The sequence below is a fragment of the Pholcus phalangioides genome, unplaced genomic scaffold (assembly GCF_987345545.1).
Source record: "Pholcus phalangioides strain wild (caught in Gottingen) unplaced genomic scaffold, Ppha-v1.0 ptg000030l_1, whole genome shotgun sequence".
Lineage (NCBI taxonomy): Eukaryota > Metazoa > Arthropoda > Arachnida > Araneae > Pholcidae > Pholcus > Pholcus phalangioides.
Window position 1 is genome coordinate 1,811,377 of NW_028301620.1, and position 16,251 is coordinate 1,827,627.

Sequence of the window (16,251 nt, forward strand, 5' to 3'; positions counted from 1 at the left end):
GTATATTAACTGACGCTTTAATTAACATTTTTTTTTTGTCAATAAAGATAAGTTCAGGTTAATTCTCTAGTACATGCTAGGCAATTCAATATAAGAAAGTATGCACTGTATATAGGTTTCAAATTTCATTAATGGTGATAGACCTGAGTAAGGAAGTGTGAGCCTTTAGGAAAAATAAATAAAATGAAATATTTATGTAACAAAAAGATGAAGAAAATGATCTTAATAAGATATTTGCCATTAATAGATGGAATTTAATTTGATATACATTAACATTCTAAGAAATCTTCTGGATCAAAGAGTTAAATCATTACATGCAAGATTATCATTATAGATAATACAAAATGTATGGGAGTTTAATTGTGAATTTCAGAAGTATTTTCAAGAATGAATTTCTTTAAATTTTTAAAAGAGTTATAATATCACAATAAGCTTAAAAACAGTAATAGGATAAATTATTTTTTTTAAATGAAGTTTAATGACTCATAAATACATGATTTTACCTGTTTTAACTTTTTGAGCTCATCGAAATTGCATCCAGATTTGAAAGTTACCCCCGACACTTTGTTCTGCAAGGAAAGAAAAAAGAAGAGTGAAGGAAACAATTGAAGGAAAAAAAAAACCGGATATAAATAACTAAATTTTAAAAACAAGATGCATCAATACATAGAACAGATCAATTCAGTCCAAAGAATAAGTCCACTTAATCTCATAAAAAAAAACAAAAGCTTTGCAAAAGTTTTCTTTTTTAAATAATTTAATTGAAAAAAGTGTAAAATGCTCAAGACACTCTAATCAATAGACTTAATCTTATACATACTGTTATCAAAATATTTAATAATAAAGAAAATAATAATTCAGCCTTTACATTGCGCAACAAGAAATAAAATATACTAATACAAGTTATCAGATAAAAATAGTTGCTAAAAATATTTCCACTTGTAAGCAATTTCAACATATGAGCTTGAAATGCACGAGAAAAAGCACATTTGACACTTGGAAGCTGAAATGCTTTAAATATGCTGCAGGCAACTGTGATTATCATACAGTCCTGAATAATACATTTGTCTTGTGAGCAAAAACACTTTTATTAAATAAAATACACAATACTGTATCCATGCTTGCATGAGTATTAACATTGTGGAAAATGTGGAATGAATTAAAGAGATATTTATAATTTTCAACAAGAAAGTTTGCTTCAAAATACAAGATTTTGATTATATAAATAATTTTAGCAATGAATAAAACTTGCAAGTTGAGATGCCACTATATGTGCATTCAATCAAACCAAAAAAGTAAATCATTCTATTAAAGAAGTGTTTTGTACCCCCAAATCTCTGCAGTTATCGATATGGACGTAAATCATCCTGGGTTGAGTTTTTCCACCACATGTTAAATTTAGAACTTTGACCTTGTTTCTGTCTTCATCGCCACTTTCCCAGAAAGTCTCAGTAGAATTATCAGTCAAGCTGTTCACCATGGCCTGTCTGCTTGAAGCCTTGATTTCTACTAATGGTGTTATATCTCTTAGAGCCTCGATCCCAGCTGGAATCTACAATGAAAAAAATTAGGAAAACTTGACACAAACTCTCTTGAAAAGAGAGGCTTCACACCAATTTTGCATTAAACATTAAGGGAGAATAAATCCATAACAAGCATTTTGAAAAAATATAACAACCATTTTATAAATAACATTTTCCTTTTTTAAAAGAAAGATTTAGAGTTGTTACTTTTTTTTAAATGTTCAATAAACAGCGATAGTTTCAACTTATAAACAAAATTAAAAAACAGGGAAATATATAGTTGCACTATAATTTGAATACTTTACCCTATAAATTTGATAAACTAGCAAACGTTTAAAATTCATACATTTAACTACAACCAAATTAAAAGTCAGAGAGATAGTTCTAATTATTTAATAATAATAATTTAATAACAAACTAATGAGTTAATAAACAGCTATAATTAATTTGCTCTGAACAATAAAGGCCTATTTTTAATGAATCAATTATCCATCCTGAAACTTATTGATTAATAACAATAATTCATTAGTAACACTGGTCAACATGATTTTTCCAACTTGGAAAAATTTAGCTGGTCTTAATTAATTTTACTTAGATTGGTGCTGATTCCAGATGATATATATTTCTATTTTTTGCTATCTAAAACTTGGTGAATGCCAACACTGATTGTTTTTATCCCTAATTGCAACCGGATTCTCAATTTTTTTATTTTGAAGAGAAACTCACACTTCACATTTATGTAAAACCCTTTTGTCAAAAAATGGAGCTAACTCAATGTCGCTTATGCATTTAATGTTCAGAACGAGTGTTGCTATATGATTTGCTGCCACCACTTCACATTAAATTTAGGCTTATCAGAGGTGTACGCAGGGGGTGGGGTTCTGCCCCTCCTTACAAGACAATCAAAAATTACAAATATTTTTAAATATTTTTGTGAAAAATGAAATACTGAAAGACTAATAAAATACCTTTATCAGCTATTTTAATCAATTTCTGTAAACTTAAAAATTTTTGAAGGTTCATAAGTAAAAATTTCTATGGAAGAAAATCCTTGTGGACCACATCCCCAAGCCTTTTATGACCCCTCTTAAATCGATCCTGTGAATGCCTCTGAGGCAGATGGAAAACATTATGAAAGCTATGGACAAAAATCTGGCCCAGGTTTCTCGCACCTAAAAGAAAAATTTTCCGAAATAAAATGAGACAAAACTAAAAGAGGAAGTATTTCCTCTTTTAACTCCCCCTGCATGGCAATCACTGACATCTGCAATGAAGGTGTTTTTTAGGGAACCACAAAGAGGAAAATTAGCAACAGCTTATTCAAGACTTGCTCTGTTTGTACAAAAATCTTGAATACCCAATGTCTTCGAAAATACATTTTGATTTTTTTTCCCTGATAACCTGGAAGCAGTCAATGATGAACAAAGAAAAAGCTTCCACCAAGACATTCGAACTATGGAGGAGGCAGGTGGGACCCATCAATGACGAGTGGCTATGGTTGGTTTTTGCAGAAAGAAGACATGACACAAAAAGAAGAAAAAAAAAGAATTATTTTATGAAATGCTGGAAAAATACATATAAATTTCATTTTGTGTACATACATGTGTGCTCTATAGATATTACATGCATGTGTATGAAGAAAAGAAATTTTTTGCTACTTCATATACATGATATTTCATATGAGATGTATGAATATGACAAAATAACTATTGCAATAAATGTATTATAATTTGGAATTAAGAATACACCAATTATCTCCATTTTCAAAATGTCTACATTTATCATTGTATATATGTATTTCAAAAAATGATGACCATGTATACAGGGAAAACTATTGAAGATAACTACAGGAAAAACTATGTGATGAAGATTTTTTACATTCATATTTGAATTCAGCACCCCAAAATTAGTCTAAAAACACTTATTTCATTTGTGTTATAAAAACAAAGTTAAAAATTGTTGACCAGTGTAATTAACTGATCGTATGGTAACACATTTTGATAATAATTCTTTTGTGTTGCTCTTTAAGATATGTACTATCAGACTAGTAGTCTGACATACATAGTAGTTTAGGGGGGGTTGTACCCCAACCTTGAACATGATGAAACCAGGGTATGGGGGGGCAAATAGGGCTGCAACCATAGAGAGCAGCCACAGCTCTCACTAGTGATATCTTTATGCTAATTCACACGAAAAACGAATCATATCACAATTACAATGTGGTAATCATTTTTTAGTTCAAAATTTGAAAGAAAACAAACCCACATTATTATATAATAAATCATTAATTAATTAACAAATAAAAATAATAATTAATCACTGCAAAAACTCTGTTGGATTTTTAGTATTCTCAAAGTGGAAAATATTCATTTCATAGTGGATAGGGTCCAAACTGAAGTTTAGTTAATTCCATCCCCAAAAAAAATCAACACTTTTACAACGCTAACTTCCCAACAAATATTTTTTCCCCTTCCTTGTTTAAATACTGTGGAAAAAGAAAAACAAAAACATTACCTGTGAACATTCTGTAGAAAATCCACTTTGAAATGCATCATCGTCCTCTTCAGTCCTAGATAATATTTTGCTGATATTCGAAAAAACATGGCTTCGATGTAAAAAGCTATGATCTTCTGGGTGGAATTTCAAGCACCAACATCTCATAGCAATTTGCTGGAGAGCAGATCCCGTGGGTAACAACATCATTAAATCAGATATTGTTTGTAGGAATATGTGGAAGACCTGGGGTAAGGGATATGCAGCATCACCAGCAATAGTTATGTCAGAAAGTGGATGTTCACACACACCAAGGTCTTTGTCAACCTTTAGAGACAAGGGAAAAAATAGTTATGTAATAAATTACTGCTTTTCTAAAAAAAATGAAAATTTTCAAATAAATTTATGAAATCTATGGGGTTCTTGATACAAACCCTGAAGTTATAGTTTGATGCAGAACACAAGATTTTTAAAATGAAAGATTTAGAAAAGCAAACCTTTTTTATGACTTAAAGCCTAGTTTATTGGAGAGAAATTACATGAAACCACAAAAGAATAACTTTGAATGTATCTTGCACTTCACAATGAAGAAACTGACTTCCAACAACCTTCAGAATCTCTTATTTTTTGCCCAATTTTGAGTGTTTATGTGTAATGAAACTGCATTAAAAGATGTTTTTTCGGAAACTACTGACATTTTTTTTACTTAAGACCTTTTTCTTTTCAAATATAGGACTATAACATTCATTATCAAATGAAAGCACATAAAAATTGTCATTGTGAAAACAGTGGCATTAAGGTATTTCAAAAGCTGTAAAGAAATGAGCTTACATCATGATCTTTCTTATCAACAACAACTTCCCCTTCTTCATTCTCTTCTTCTGGTTTATCTGGAGGAGCAGGTGACAAAGCAGCTACAAAGCACCACAGTATGTCATGGAGAGATGTTGGTTGAGTAACACTTCTGAGCAGCCAATTCAAAGCCTATAAATTTGCAAGGAAAAGCATAGAAAATATAACCAGAAGAAATATAATCATTAAAAATATTTAGTAGATACTGATTTTTCTTTTTATATAGGTCATAAAACAAACTTCTTACATTTTAAAAATGTGTCCTTCCAAAGCATATGCAATACTGAATTTAAAAGTTCAGATTATGAAATTCAATCAAAGCGATCAATATTATGACAAAAAGAACAAGTAATATAAAAATTATTTTACTTTTTTGCTCATTCAGATTTAATATATTATAAAATGTTCTTCCTATATGTGCATCATAATTACCTCTAAGAACATTTTGTTTTAAACTAGCGAATGGACAAGATCCAAATCATGAAATTAATTTTTGGCACCTGGCAGTTGATTTTCAAATTTCTTTTACACAGAATTTCTTACTCTCAAAACAACTTAATGAATGCTTTGAACAATTAAAAGTCACAATTATTCATAGTTGAATTGCATGGCTTTATGGACTGTTAACATCTTTCTGCTATTCAGAAGTTTTTTCAGTACAATTTGTCCAGTCGTTCGGAAATAACTTTAAAATGTAATTGTAAGCTCTTGTGAAATAAACCCTGGCAATAAAAGATGAGTCAGTCAGTCACTGGAAGTTAACAAAAAAGGAAAGTTAAATGTGTCATGTACGTAACCTAAAATAGGCTGGGATGAAAATGTCTTTTTTTGGGTAAATCTTTTGTTAGAAGTACCTCAAAATAATTCTTACAAGGAGCATGTGCATGATAAGTGGTAATAATCTATTTTTATACACTGGTGAAATAAATTAAGAGAATTTGCATATTTTATCGAATTTCATGAAAAGAACTGAACTGAATGTAAAACCACTGCTTCTAGACAAAAATGCAAATCTTGTACGTCAAATACGTAAGCGTACACGTGTGTGTAGGCGGAGCCAGTAGAGAAACAGGCTTTATAAGCGCGCGTAAGTTCAGACGCATTTCACTCGCTAGCACACCTTGGCGAATTTTTTGGTGTTATTTTGCAGCAATCGGTTAATTTCAAATTGTAACAGTAAAAATGAGTAACCACCAACGTTTGGATGATGGAATGAGGTGGCGAATTGTGGGGAGGCTAGAAGCAGGCCAATCTCAAGTCCAGATTTGTAGAGAGTTCAATTTAACGCCCAGCGTCGTGTGTAACTTATGGAAACAGTTCCAGGATACCGGATCCATCGAGAGAAAGCCTGGGCAAGGTTGTCCAAGAGCCACGACTGCCAGAGAAGATCGCCATTTTTCGATTATAGCGAGGCGTAACAGGAGTGCTACAGCTTCTCAGCTCTCTCGTGACTTGTATGCAGCCACAGGAACCCGTGTATCAAGGGTGACTGTTTCCAAAAGACTTCATGAGAGAGGTTGTTTGCAAGAAGACCTGCTGTTTGCATCCCGCTCACTTCTACGGACAGGAGAATCCGTTTATCATGGTGCAGAGAGCGTAGAGATTGGAGTATGGATCAATGGGCGACCGTTCTCTTCACTGATGAGTCCCGGTTCAGTCTAAGCACCGATTCTCGCCGTACGTTCATATGGAGAGAACCAGGGACCCGCTACCTACCCTCCAATGTCTGCGAAATTGACTATTATGGCGGAGGAGGTTTAATGGTCTGGGCAGGCATCATGTTGGATGGCCGCACACCTCTCCATGTCTTTGAAAGAGGCACTGTGACTGGGATGAGGTATAAGGATGAGGTCTTGGAGCCCTATGTTCGCCTTTTCAGGGGTGCAGTTGGCCCTGAGTTCATTTTAATGGACCATAACGCGAGGCCACATAGAGCTCTTCTACTCGACGATTTTCTAAAGAGTGAGGATATTCGCCAGATGGATTGGGCAGCCAGCTCTCCAGACCTTAACCCTATAGAGCATGTCTGGGACGCTCTGGGGAGGGCAATTGGAACTGCAACCTCCCTCCGGGAACTATCCAGGGAATGAAAACAGCGTTGCTGAACGAGTGGGTCCAATTGCCACAGGAAATGATAAACTGCCTAATTTCAAGTATGAAATCACGCTGCGAGACCTGTATATCTGTAAGAGGGGACCATACCCCCTATTAACCCATTTTTTTGTTTATTCGGCAACCGCTGTTTCATACCTTCCGACTCCAACGAGTGTTACACACGATCATGCGTGTGTGTATTACAATTATTGAATGGTTATTTGTTTTGTATTGTATCAATGTATGTACATATCAAATTTCATTAAAATCGGTACAGTAGTTCTAGAGATAATCGCCCAAGTCTGCAAATTCTCTTAATTTCTTACACCAGTGTAGTTTGATTGTTTAAGAAAGAGAGAGAGAGAAAATTTGGGCATTTTTGAGGATTTTTTGACATTATAGTAAGGGCTTTACAATTAGGCAACTCACTATAAACACATATCTTTGTGTCTTTGAATTAGCACGTTGGCAATCACTTGTAATAGCAAGATTCTCAGTACCATACGTTATCACTGCTGTACCTGTTATATTAGACTTTTCTACACTTAATTGTTCAAACTTTTAATAAGAACAGCATTTTCTGCCTAGCATAATAAACTGAAGACATGCTTACTGAAAAAAAAAAAGAAAAAGGACCCAATCCACTTTTTTTTTAAAGTTAAATAATATATGTACTTAAGCTATGAAAAAATGAATAACTTTTTTTTCATAGCTTAAGTACATAAAATATAAGCATGGATCAGAATACTCCATCACACAAAAGAAAGGAATAGTTGATGAACTTAAAAATAAAACAAGTGATATATTCTCAAGAAAACAAAATTCAGGAGGAGCTAACCTGCAATGCATACACTCTACAAGCAGCTTTTCGAAGAGCTTGCTTCATAGCCAACTGAAGGCTTTCAAGATCATGCCTTTGCAAAATGAACAGCATGACAGGACGATGAAGAGGGAACTCAGATCCTCCCCTATCCATCATTGTAGTAACCAGTTTGGTGAGAGCTGGGGAAGGTTGGCACAAAAAAGAGGTTGTGGTCTCTACATGAAAAGGAAAATAATTTTATTGGAATTTTTAAAAGAAAATTGAAAAGCTAAACACACACATTGTACACAAAATGAACTGTGCAGAAAGAATGAGAAGAAATAGAAGCCATACCATCATATGCAGAAGTATTATGACTGTTATGACAAGGCTAGCAAATAGAACACGTTATAAAGTAATTCATCCATTTTATGTATTTTATTTACATTATCAAAATAATTCCCAGTATTTGCATATATAAACAGTCTGTAAATAAAAAACACTTTTTTGCATTTTCCTGCATGCACTAAATGGTTAGAAAAATTTCTGTGCAGAATTGTTACGAGGTGCATGTACAGTTTAGTAGTGGTATGGCTAATTTGCAAGCTGAAAAGCATGAAAGTTGGTTTTCCAAATGTAATGTTAGTATAGATCCAGTTCTTTTCACTTTGACATGAAATTCAGATGGCACAACAACTGTTGAAATTTAGCAAACAATGCAGTAGAAATTTGTTATAATGAAAGCTTACAGTAGTGGGAAAAATTGTCATTATAACAGAACTCTTTCTATAAGCAATAAGTATCTTCAACATTATCTCTTCAAAAATTCCTTGTAAATCACTTGTAATAACAAGATTCTTGCCTTATAAGCCACACTTGTTCCATTGAACTTACTGTATTTTTTGGTGAGTCCAGGTATAATGTAATACTGTGATTTCTGTGTAAAATATGCAGCAAGATATAATCCATGTATGCCAATTTCAATTTTTTAGAAACAAATGCCATCGTACACTCCATGTATGCAAATTTTATTCACTAATAAAGAAATATTAGGAATGAAAGGGGTTGTTGGTAATCTTTTGTTAGAAAAAATGGCAATTTTTCTTCACTCATTTATAGGACCAACATTTTGAAAAAATATATTTTTTATGCAACCAACTTTTTCATGTATTTAATTTCATTCGAATCTTTCTCTCTCTCAAAAAAAAAATGCTAATAGTTATCAATAGTTTCGTATTATAATGCACAGGATCCCATTTAATCCACACAGAGAGGATTTTTTCATTACCCATAAATTGCACACAGGAAAATAAGGCATTTCACATAACAACTGCTTCATGTTTAAGATTTTTTGTGGAAAAAAAGAATAAAAGATCTGTTCTAAAATACCGGATGCAGAAAATTACTAACCAGTTAAAATCAAAGAATTTCTGTTCACTCACCTTCACACCCACTGCTGTTGTTTCTCTTCCTAGTCATAATTATTCGACCTTCCGTTAAGCCTTCTCCTTCCTGTTTATTCCAATCTCGACATGTGAGTCCTACTGATATTGACCTGTGGAATGTCCGAGTCTTGGGCTCACCATCTTTATTTTTAGACTTTCTTCGTTCTCGTTTCCCAGACACTAGTTGACTTTCAGTTGAGAGCAATGGGTTTTCATTGCTACTATTTCCATTCACAGTCATTGAGCGATTTATTCCCTGAGGCTGGATCTCACTAAATCCTGAAGCAAGACTTTCAGCCCCATTCTGAAGAGCTCTGATTTCTTCTTCAGAAAGGAACTCTTCCTCAATTATGTTTTTGTATTCTTGCTGGACACCAAGCATCTCAAGGCATTGAAACGATCCCACTGGAAAAGGCGTGAGTTCCAGCCAGCTATTCCTGTCTACTGCTAAAGGCACGCTGCTTACTATACTTCTTCTAGATGGTGTATAAACACTTGATGTAAGACTCGATGAAGCAGCAGATGATAACTCAAGCAAATACAGAGCATTATTTTTCATTATTTGATGAGCCTCCATAGGAGGCAACGGTGATAAAACTTTTGCAGGAAGAGATTTCTTTCTGGATTTTTTCACCTTGTCTTTTATTAAACTCTGCCTTTTTTGACGTATGAACTTTTCCCGACATCTGTCACATATCAAATACCAGCTGCTACCTGCAATTCCACCATCCCCACAGTTACCAGCCCAACCTCCACAGAAATTTCCACCACTATTGTATCCTTTCCCACCAGCATGGTCTCCACATCCTGGATGTGCTTGTCTCATGTGATATGTAACTGGGTGTGGAAAAAAGTTTCCACACAATTCACACATAGTCTCTCGCTCCAGGGCAGCGAATGGTCCCCCAGCTGCTTCTCCAAACATATTTCCTCGAGCTGGTTTGAATTCTTTCTTTTTCTTCAGTTTCTTGTCTTTATCCCTACTGCTACGTTCTTTCTCTAGTTTCTGAAAAACTTTTGAGCCTGTAACTGGGCTAGGAAGAATCAGTTGCTGAGAAATTGTTCGCAAACAAGACGATGATATTTGTTCCCAAAGTAACACTAAGTGCTGAAGTGATTGAGGAAGCTGGTATTTTTCACTTGAGTTGACATATTTACCCTGGTCACTGCTACAAGATTCGCCAGCACACTTTTTTGAGCCACTGGAATCTTTTGATTGTTCTATCACTGCATCTTCTTTTATTGGCACAGATGTTTTACGTAGATTGTTTGTGTTAATATTGGCATTAAAAGGGGTGGGAGAAAAAGATTCAAAATACTGAAAAGTCAAAAGACTGGGACTAGCAACTTCTACTGAATGTCGATACCTTGCCTTCTGTTCTCTGCTTACTGGAGAATTTTCACGTTTTTCTCTTATGGCCACAAAAGGAACTTTAGTTATTTGTTTCGGCAAAGTAGGATTAAACTTTAAGAATGAGGCACAAGCCATAGCATCATGTACTATGCCTTCATGCCATAGAAATGCAGCAAACACAGCCCGCAAGCATTCAGCAACTGATGGCGACATGGCCTCTTTCACAAGTTCTTTACAAGATGTTTTTTCTTTTGATTTTTCAGCATGCATTCCAGCAGGTGAATGCGCTCTCTCCCTTTTCACCCGTAGTTGTCTAGATTGTCTTTCTTTTCTAGAAAGTTTAGGTGACACCCTCGGAGAATCATCTTTACTTTTGGACGAACCAATACTGAAATGACTTTTCACACTACCATCAGGACTTGTTTGCGTTCCTGCCTGTGTAACACTTTTTGTGATAGACAAACATGATACTTCCTAAAATAAGGAAAAAAAGATATACATTGTGCAACTAGGCTAATTTTTATACATAATTAAGTATTCTGAAAAAAAATTTAATGTACTCACTCTTTGCATTAAAATTAAATCAATCTTATGACTCATAAAAAAAAATATTGATATCCGAATTTCAAAAATATATTTTGATCATGTGACAAACACAATGACTACAGTAAAAACAAAAATAACATTGTGTGAAAATTATTATTTCATGATTTAAATAACAATCAACTTCATAAAAATTAGAAAACCCAACTGACTTTTTTAGGAGTTCCAGGAGTGGCTGGGGTTCCAGGTGTTCCTGGAGTACTTATAGGACTGATGGTGTTACGCTGAGTGATGCAGCCAATGCAACCAGCTGCAGAAGTATTGGAAAGCTCTTTGAAAATGCTACTGAAGTGAGAACTCACGCTGGAATCACTAGATATCACAAAGAAAAAAAATATTTAACAAAAGCAGCAAAAAACTGTGCAACAGCTAAAAAATAGAGGGAAAAACTGAGAAGCATTTCATGTTTAAAAGGTAATGTGATACTCAAGGAAGGAAGAATCAAGAAACGGCTCATTCTTAAATGACATCCATATTTCTTAACCCTCTGATGATGCTATCATCTGCTATCCTGTTTAAGGGGTTAAAGTACACATTTTCAATCGAGCATGTTTTCCATGGCTCCCTATTTTGTGAATCAATCACCAGTGGGCGGAGAAATTTTTTGTTCACATTTTTAATAACAGGAAAAAAATGTTTGAAATCAATCTTCTCTTTCCCTTAACCTAATTCAAGGTAGAAAATGAATATTCCTACAGTATATATTGTTTCTCTTCTAGGTTAATTTTTTTCATAGTTTGTGGGGAAATTTTTTTTAAAGTTCAAATATTGAACTTCCCAAGTTTCCTGTGTAATTTAATGGTGGGAATTAACCATTAATTTTTTTTAAATGTTTGATATACAGTTCGCCCTCCGTATTCACACAGTTTTTTTTTGTTTTACTAGAATTTTTTTTGCAACACTCAGAAATCAGATGACATTACTGTCATCACTAGAGCCGCATCAGCTCCCAAGAGAGAAACAGTCACCTCGGGTTGAATTAACCTTTGGCCAAAATGCGCGCCAAAGGATACAACCATTTCTACAGAGCCAAGGAGACTATAAAAGACATTGTCAGGTTAGCAAAACAGGTGGGTGAAGAAGGGTTCAATGATATGGATATAGAAGTCGAACAGCTAATTAATAGCAATTCAGAGGTATTGACCAAGAAGGAATTAATGCAGTTGTTTGCTCCTGAAACTGAAGCAGTACCAAATGAAGATCAAGGATCAAGATAAAGAAGTAAAAGACAAGTTCCACATGAGTAACATAGCGGAAGGGCTTCCCATGTTCAAATCAGCAATAGATTGTTTTCATGACATAGATTCCCTCTATGGTACACTCTTCACATGTAGAAAAATTAGTAGAGGAAGCCTTACCATATTCCAACATACTTGATACGAAGAAGAAACAGCAAACTGAAATCACAATGTTTTTTCAAGAAACATAGTCAACAATCACTGCACCCTCTTTTACATTCCCTTACACCTCTGCGTTACTCTGCTCTTCTCAAGCTGTTCAATAAACAAGATATACAAGAAAAACCATGGTTTCGGTTATTCACAGTCTCCCCCGGAACGTAACCCCCACAAATATGGGGGGGGGGGGGACGAAAGTAATGCAAAGTTGAAGGGGGAAAAAAATCACAATTTTAGCACAAGCAAACACACATACTGTTTGTAAAAATTCCTAAAATAGATATATAACTTAATTGAGTTGTCAAGCAATAAATCCTTGAAAATAACAGTTTGAAATTCCTCAGCCACTTTTTTGTTTGAATAAATTTATTATTCTTATTAAATTGTGATTTAAGCAGTAATTCTGTAATCACATTATAAACATGAAAATTACATAGTACACAAAATTTGAACACATTTAGCTTTGATATCGTGAAAAAAAAGCCCATAATATATTCAATAATAGCTCTATATAAGAGAAAAATTTACCTTTGCAGAGAGCTCCTTCTTAGAAAACCAGATTTTGAAGATGACACGGTTTGAGAAGGTGACCAAGAGTCTTGAATACCTGCAGCATAACGGGCAGCATAATTCTTTGGAGAGCCAGAATATGGGGGTGAAGATGATGAAGGCAGAATACTACCACAAGAAACCTGCGAACCAATCTCACTGTTTGATCTTGTGACAGGAACAGGAATTGGACTGCTGCTCTGACTGGAACAAGGTTTTGATAAAGGTGGCATTGGACTTCCGCCTCTTGAACTTCTTCGAGGAACTGGTGGTGTTGTGGGTGGTGTACGAGGAGGAGTTGCTGCATTTCCATTGACTCTACTTTCACCAAGCGCTTTTACAAGTTCCTTCACTGATATGCTTTGAAGTTCTGGTGGAATTTCCCTTGCATGAGGACTTCTTGAATGAGCAGGTGTAGTTTTCAGTTTAGATTCTTCTTCCTTCAGCCATCGTTGAAGAGCAGCAACTTTACTAGTGTTTTCTGCTGATTCTTTTTCAGATGGTAGTGGATCTATTTCGGTTTTCTCAGGTTCTGTTAGAGTTGTCATTGATGCAGAAGGAGTTGAGGCTGTAATAAGTTTAAGATGGAATTACTAACATTGTAGGCTAATAAAAGTATAGAAATTACTAAATGAATATATAGGTTTCCACCCTCTGATATCATGAATTCATACATTTAAAATTGTATTTGGAGTAGTGTAGTTCATTTGCTTAGATCAGCGGTTCTCAACCTTTTCGACTCGCGGAGCTCTTTTTTTAGCAGAAAAATTCTATGGCGGAGCCTCATAAGCCCATTTTTAATTATTCATTAAGGTTACTGATTTATTTTTACTATTAAAAATATTTATAATTATTTTTTTTAATTTTAATGTTTTTTTTTAAATTTTCCTAGAGTGGTCGCAGAGCCCCTGGAGAGTGCACAAGGAGCCCCAAGGGCTCCGCGGAGCACCGGTTGAGAACCGCTGGCTTAGATTAACTAATGCTGCATATTTTTGAAAATGTAATTCCTACGTTAATTATTCTCAAAATTTTATAATTTCCTAAATGGATTGACTGACAAAAATAAATACCTGGTGAACCAAAGACAAATGGACTAGCAGCTCCAGATGAACCCCCTTCATGATCTGATGTACCACTACCAAATGTGAAAATACCTAAGGATTGCCCAAATGGTTGGCTGGATACAGTATTGCTGAAATTATAACCTTTACAATTCATCAAGTTTGATCCAAAAGCCAGAGCAGCTCCATCTGATGCAAATTTTGGCACACTTCTCATCCTATCTTCATCACTGTCTCCAGTTTGAACAATATCCATTTCATGTTGGAGATAGACAATGTTCATGTGACTCTGAGCCAAGGACCATGCTTCCCCATCTGTATTGAAGCAAAAATGCTGACGACTTTCTTTATCTAATTTCACCCATGTGCCATCTCCATTTGTGATCTACACACACAAAAAATAAATAAAAAATTCTGAAATCTCTATTAACAATAAAGCATTGATTGTAACCCATAAAAAATTTACATTCCCAAGAACAAAAAAAAAACCTTCATAGAACTCTGTATCAAATAACATGAAACAAAATTGTACAAATATACATATATATATATATATTTTAATTTCATCAATACAAGCGCTTTTATGGTGCATCTTGAAATGATATGTTCACTCCTATAGTTTTAGAATTTGCTTTCCCATATAAAGTGATATTATTTTTCAACATTGCTAGTCATTTAATATACACAGTATACATCCAGAATGTAAATTCTGAAGTGAAAAAATAATTACCTAATACTCTTACATTTTGTTTTCAAGATCAAACTAATAGATTTACAGTGATGGCTGGTGTATTTATGCAAATTTGACATTTTCCATGTGGTACAATGACACTAAACTTCCACATTATTCAAATCATAGTTTGTTCAAAATGTCATGATTTTGAAGTAAATTAGGGATGACACTGTAGTATGGGTCTTAATCAGTCTTCCATTGCTTGAACAGGGTGTCAAATACAGTGAAACTTCTTTGAGCCACTCATTCAGAGGTCTGTAAAAAAGTGGCTATCTGCAAAGGAAACCGCTGAATGGAAGTTGGATGATGGTAAATAGGGGAAAAAACATTTCAGGAAAGGAGGCATGCCAAAATAATGGTTTTCAATGTCACCAAAAAAAAAATTCAATTTCTTTACAATGCCCAAAAAATAGGTATCTATATTTTATGCAAAACTTCAAATACCAGATCATCTGATAATTCATAAATCTTTATTATCAGAGATTTATTCTTAACTTATGATAAGTACTGTATATAGTCTTCCCTTACATTCTTTTACTGCCTCACTGTTCTACTACTGTACCTTTGCATGCTAAAAAGTGAAGAAAGTTTTCATAAAAAGTCAAAGCTTTACAAATACAAATACAACGCCACAACAGGCAAAATACCCAACGAGGTGGCTGATAAACCCTTTACCTATTCAGGTAAAGAGCATTGTATTGTTTACACTTTCTTCAGAGGGAAAATTTTTACACTCTCTTATCAGCCAGGATGAACTGTATAGCCTTTGCCCTTTTCATCTTATGTACAAATGTTTCCAACCTGATAGTGTCACACATGAACAGAAAATCTGATGGATGCAAAAAAGGTATTTAAGCTGATTATAAAGATTATATGGTTAACAAAAAGAACTACAATTGAATAATTATTAACACAAAGAACTATATCCAGTGACAATGCATTTAAAAAAATGCAAAAATTTTTTTTTTCAACTCTTATTTGTAAAGTGGCTGTGGACAATGGCAGTTAACCACAAGCACTAGTTACTGCTGAATGGGGGATAGTTTTTGTCCTATGTTCTTTTGAACCTATTGTTTGTTCGGAGAACAATTGGCTGCGAAGGAAAGTTAGCTGGAGAATAGAGGTGGCTGCCTATGGGAGTTTCATTGTGCTGGTATTCAAGAAGAGAGAGAAGTTGGGCGACTGTCAAATAGATCATGCAATGCTGTGTAAACAGCTTTTTTTATGACTTGAAAGTGAATTTTTAACATAAAGAAAAAATCTCTTGGCAATCATCAAAAATGGTAAATATAGAATTATAAAAAAAATAGTGCATTGAAATGCAACAAGAAGATGAGCAAATCTA

General features: G+C 34.3%; 1 protein-coding gene across 2 annotated transcripts in view; it reads right to left on the reverse strand.

Annotated features, from left to right (window-relative positions):
- hiw (MYC binding protein highwire) overlaps nt 1–16,251 on the reverse strand; it is a 213,560-nt gene that overhangs the window by 38,610 nt on the left and 158,699 nt on the right. For both annotated transcript variants that reach the window (XM_089252701.1, XM_089252702.1), the window contains 9 exons: nt 14,183–14,558; nt 13,092–13,680; nt 11,319–11,478; nt 9,207–11,037; nt 7,801–8,000; nt 4,848–5,000; nt 4,038–4,343; nt 1,328–1,552; nt 504–569 (listed from right to left, as the gene is read on the reverse strand). In XM_089252701.1, the coding sequence (XP_089108827.1) occupies nt 504–569; nt 1,328–1,552; nt 4,038–4,343; nt 4,848–5,000; nt 7,801–8,000; nt 9,207–11,037; nt 11,319–11,478; nt 13,092–13,680; nt 14,183–14,558 (3,906 nt within the window). The remainder of the gene's footprint in view (nt 1–503; nt 570–1,327; nt 1,553–4,037; nt 4,344–4,847; nt 5,001–7,800; nt 8,001–9,206; nt 11,038–11,318; nt 11,479–13,091; nt 13,681–14,182; nt 14,559–16,251) is intronic.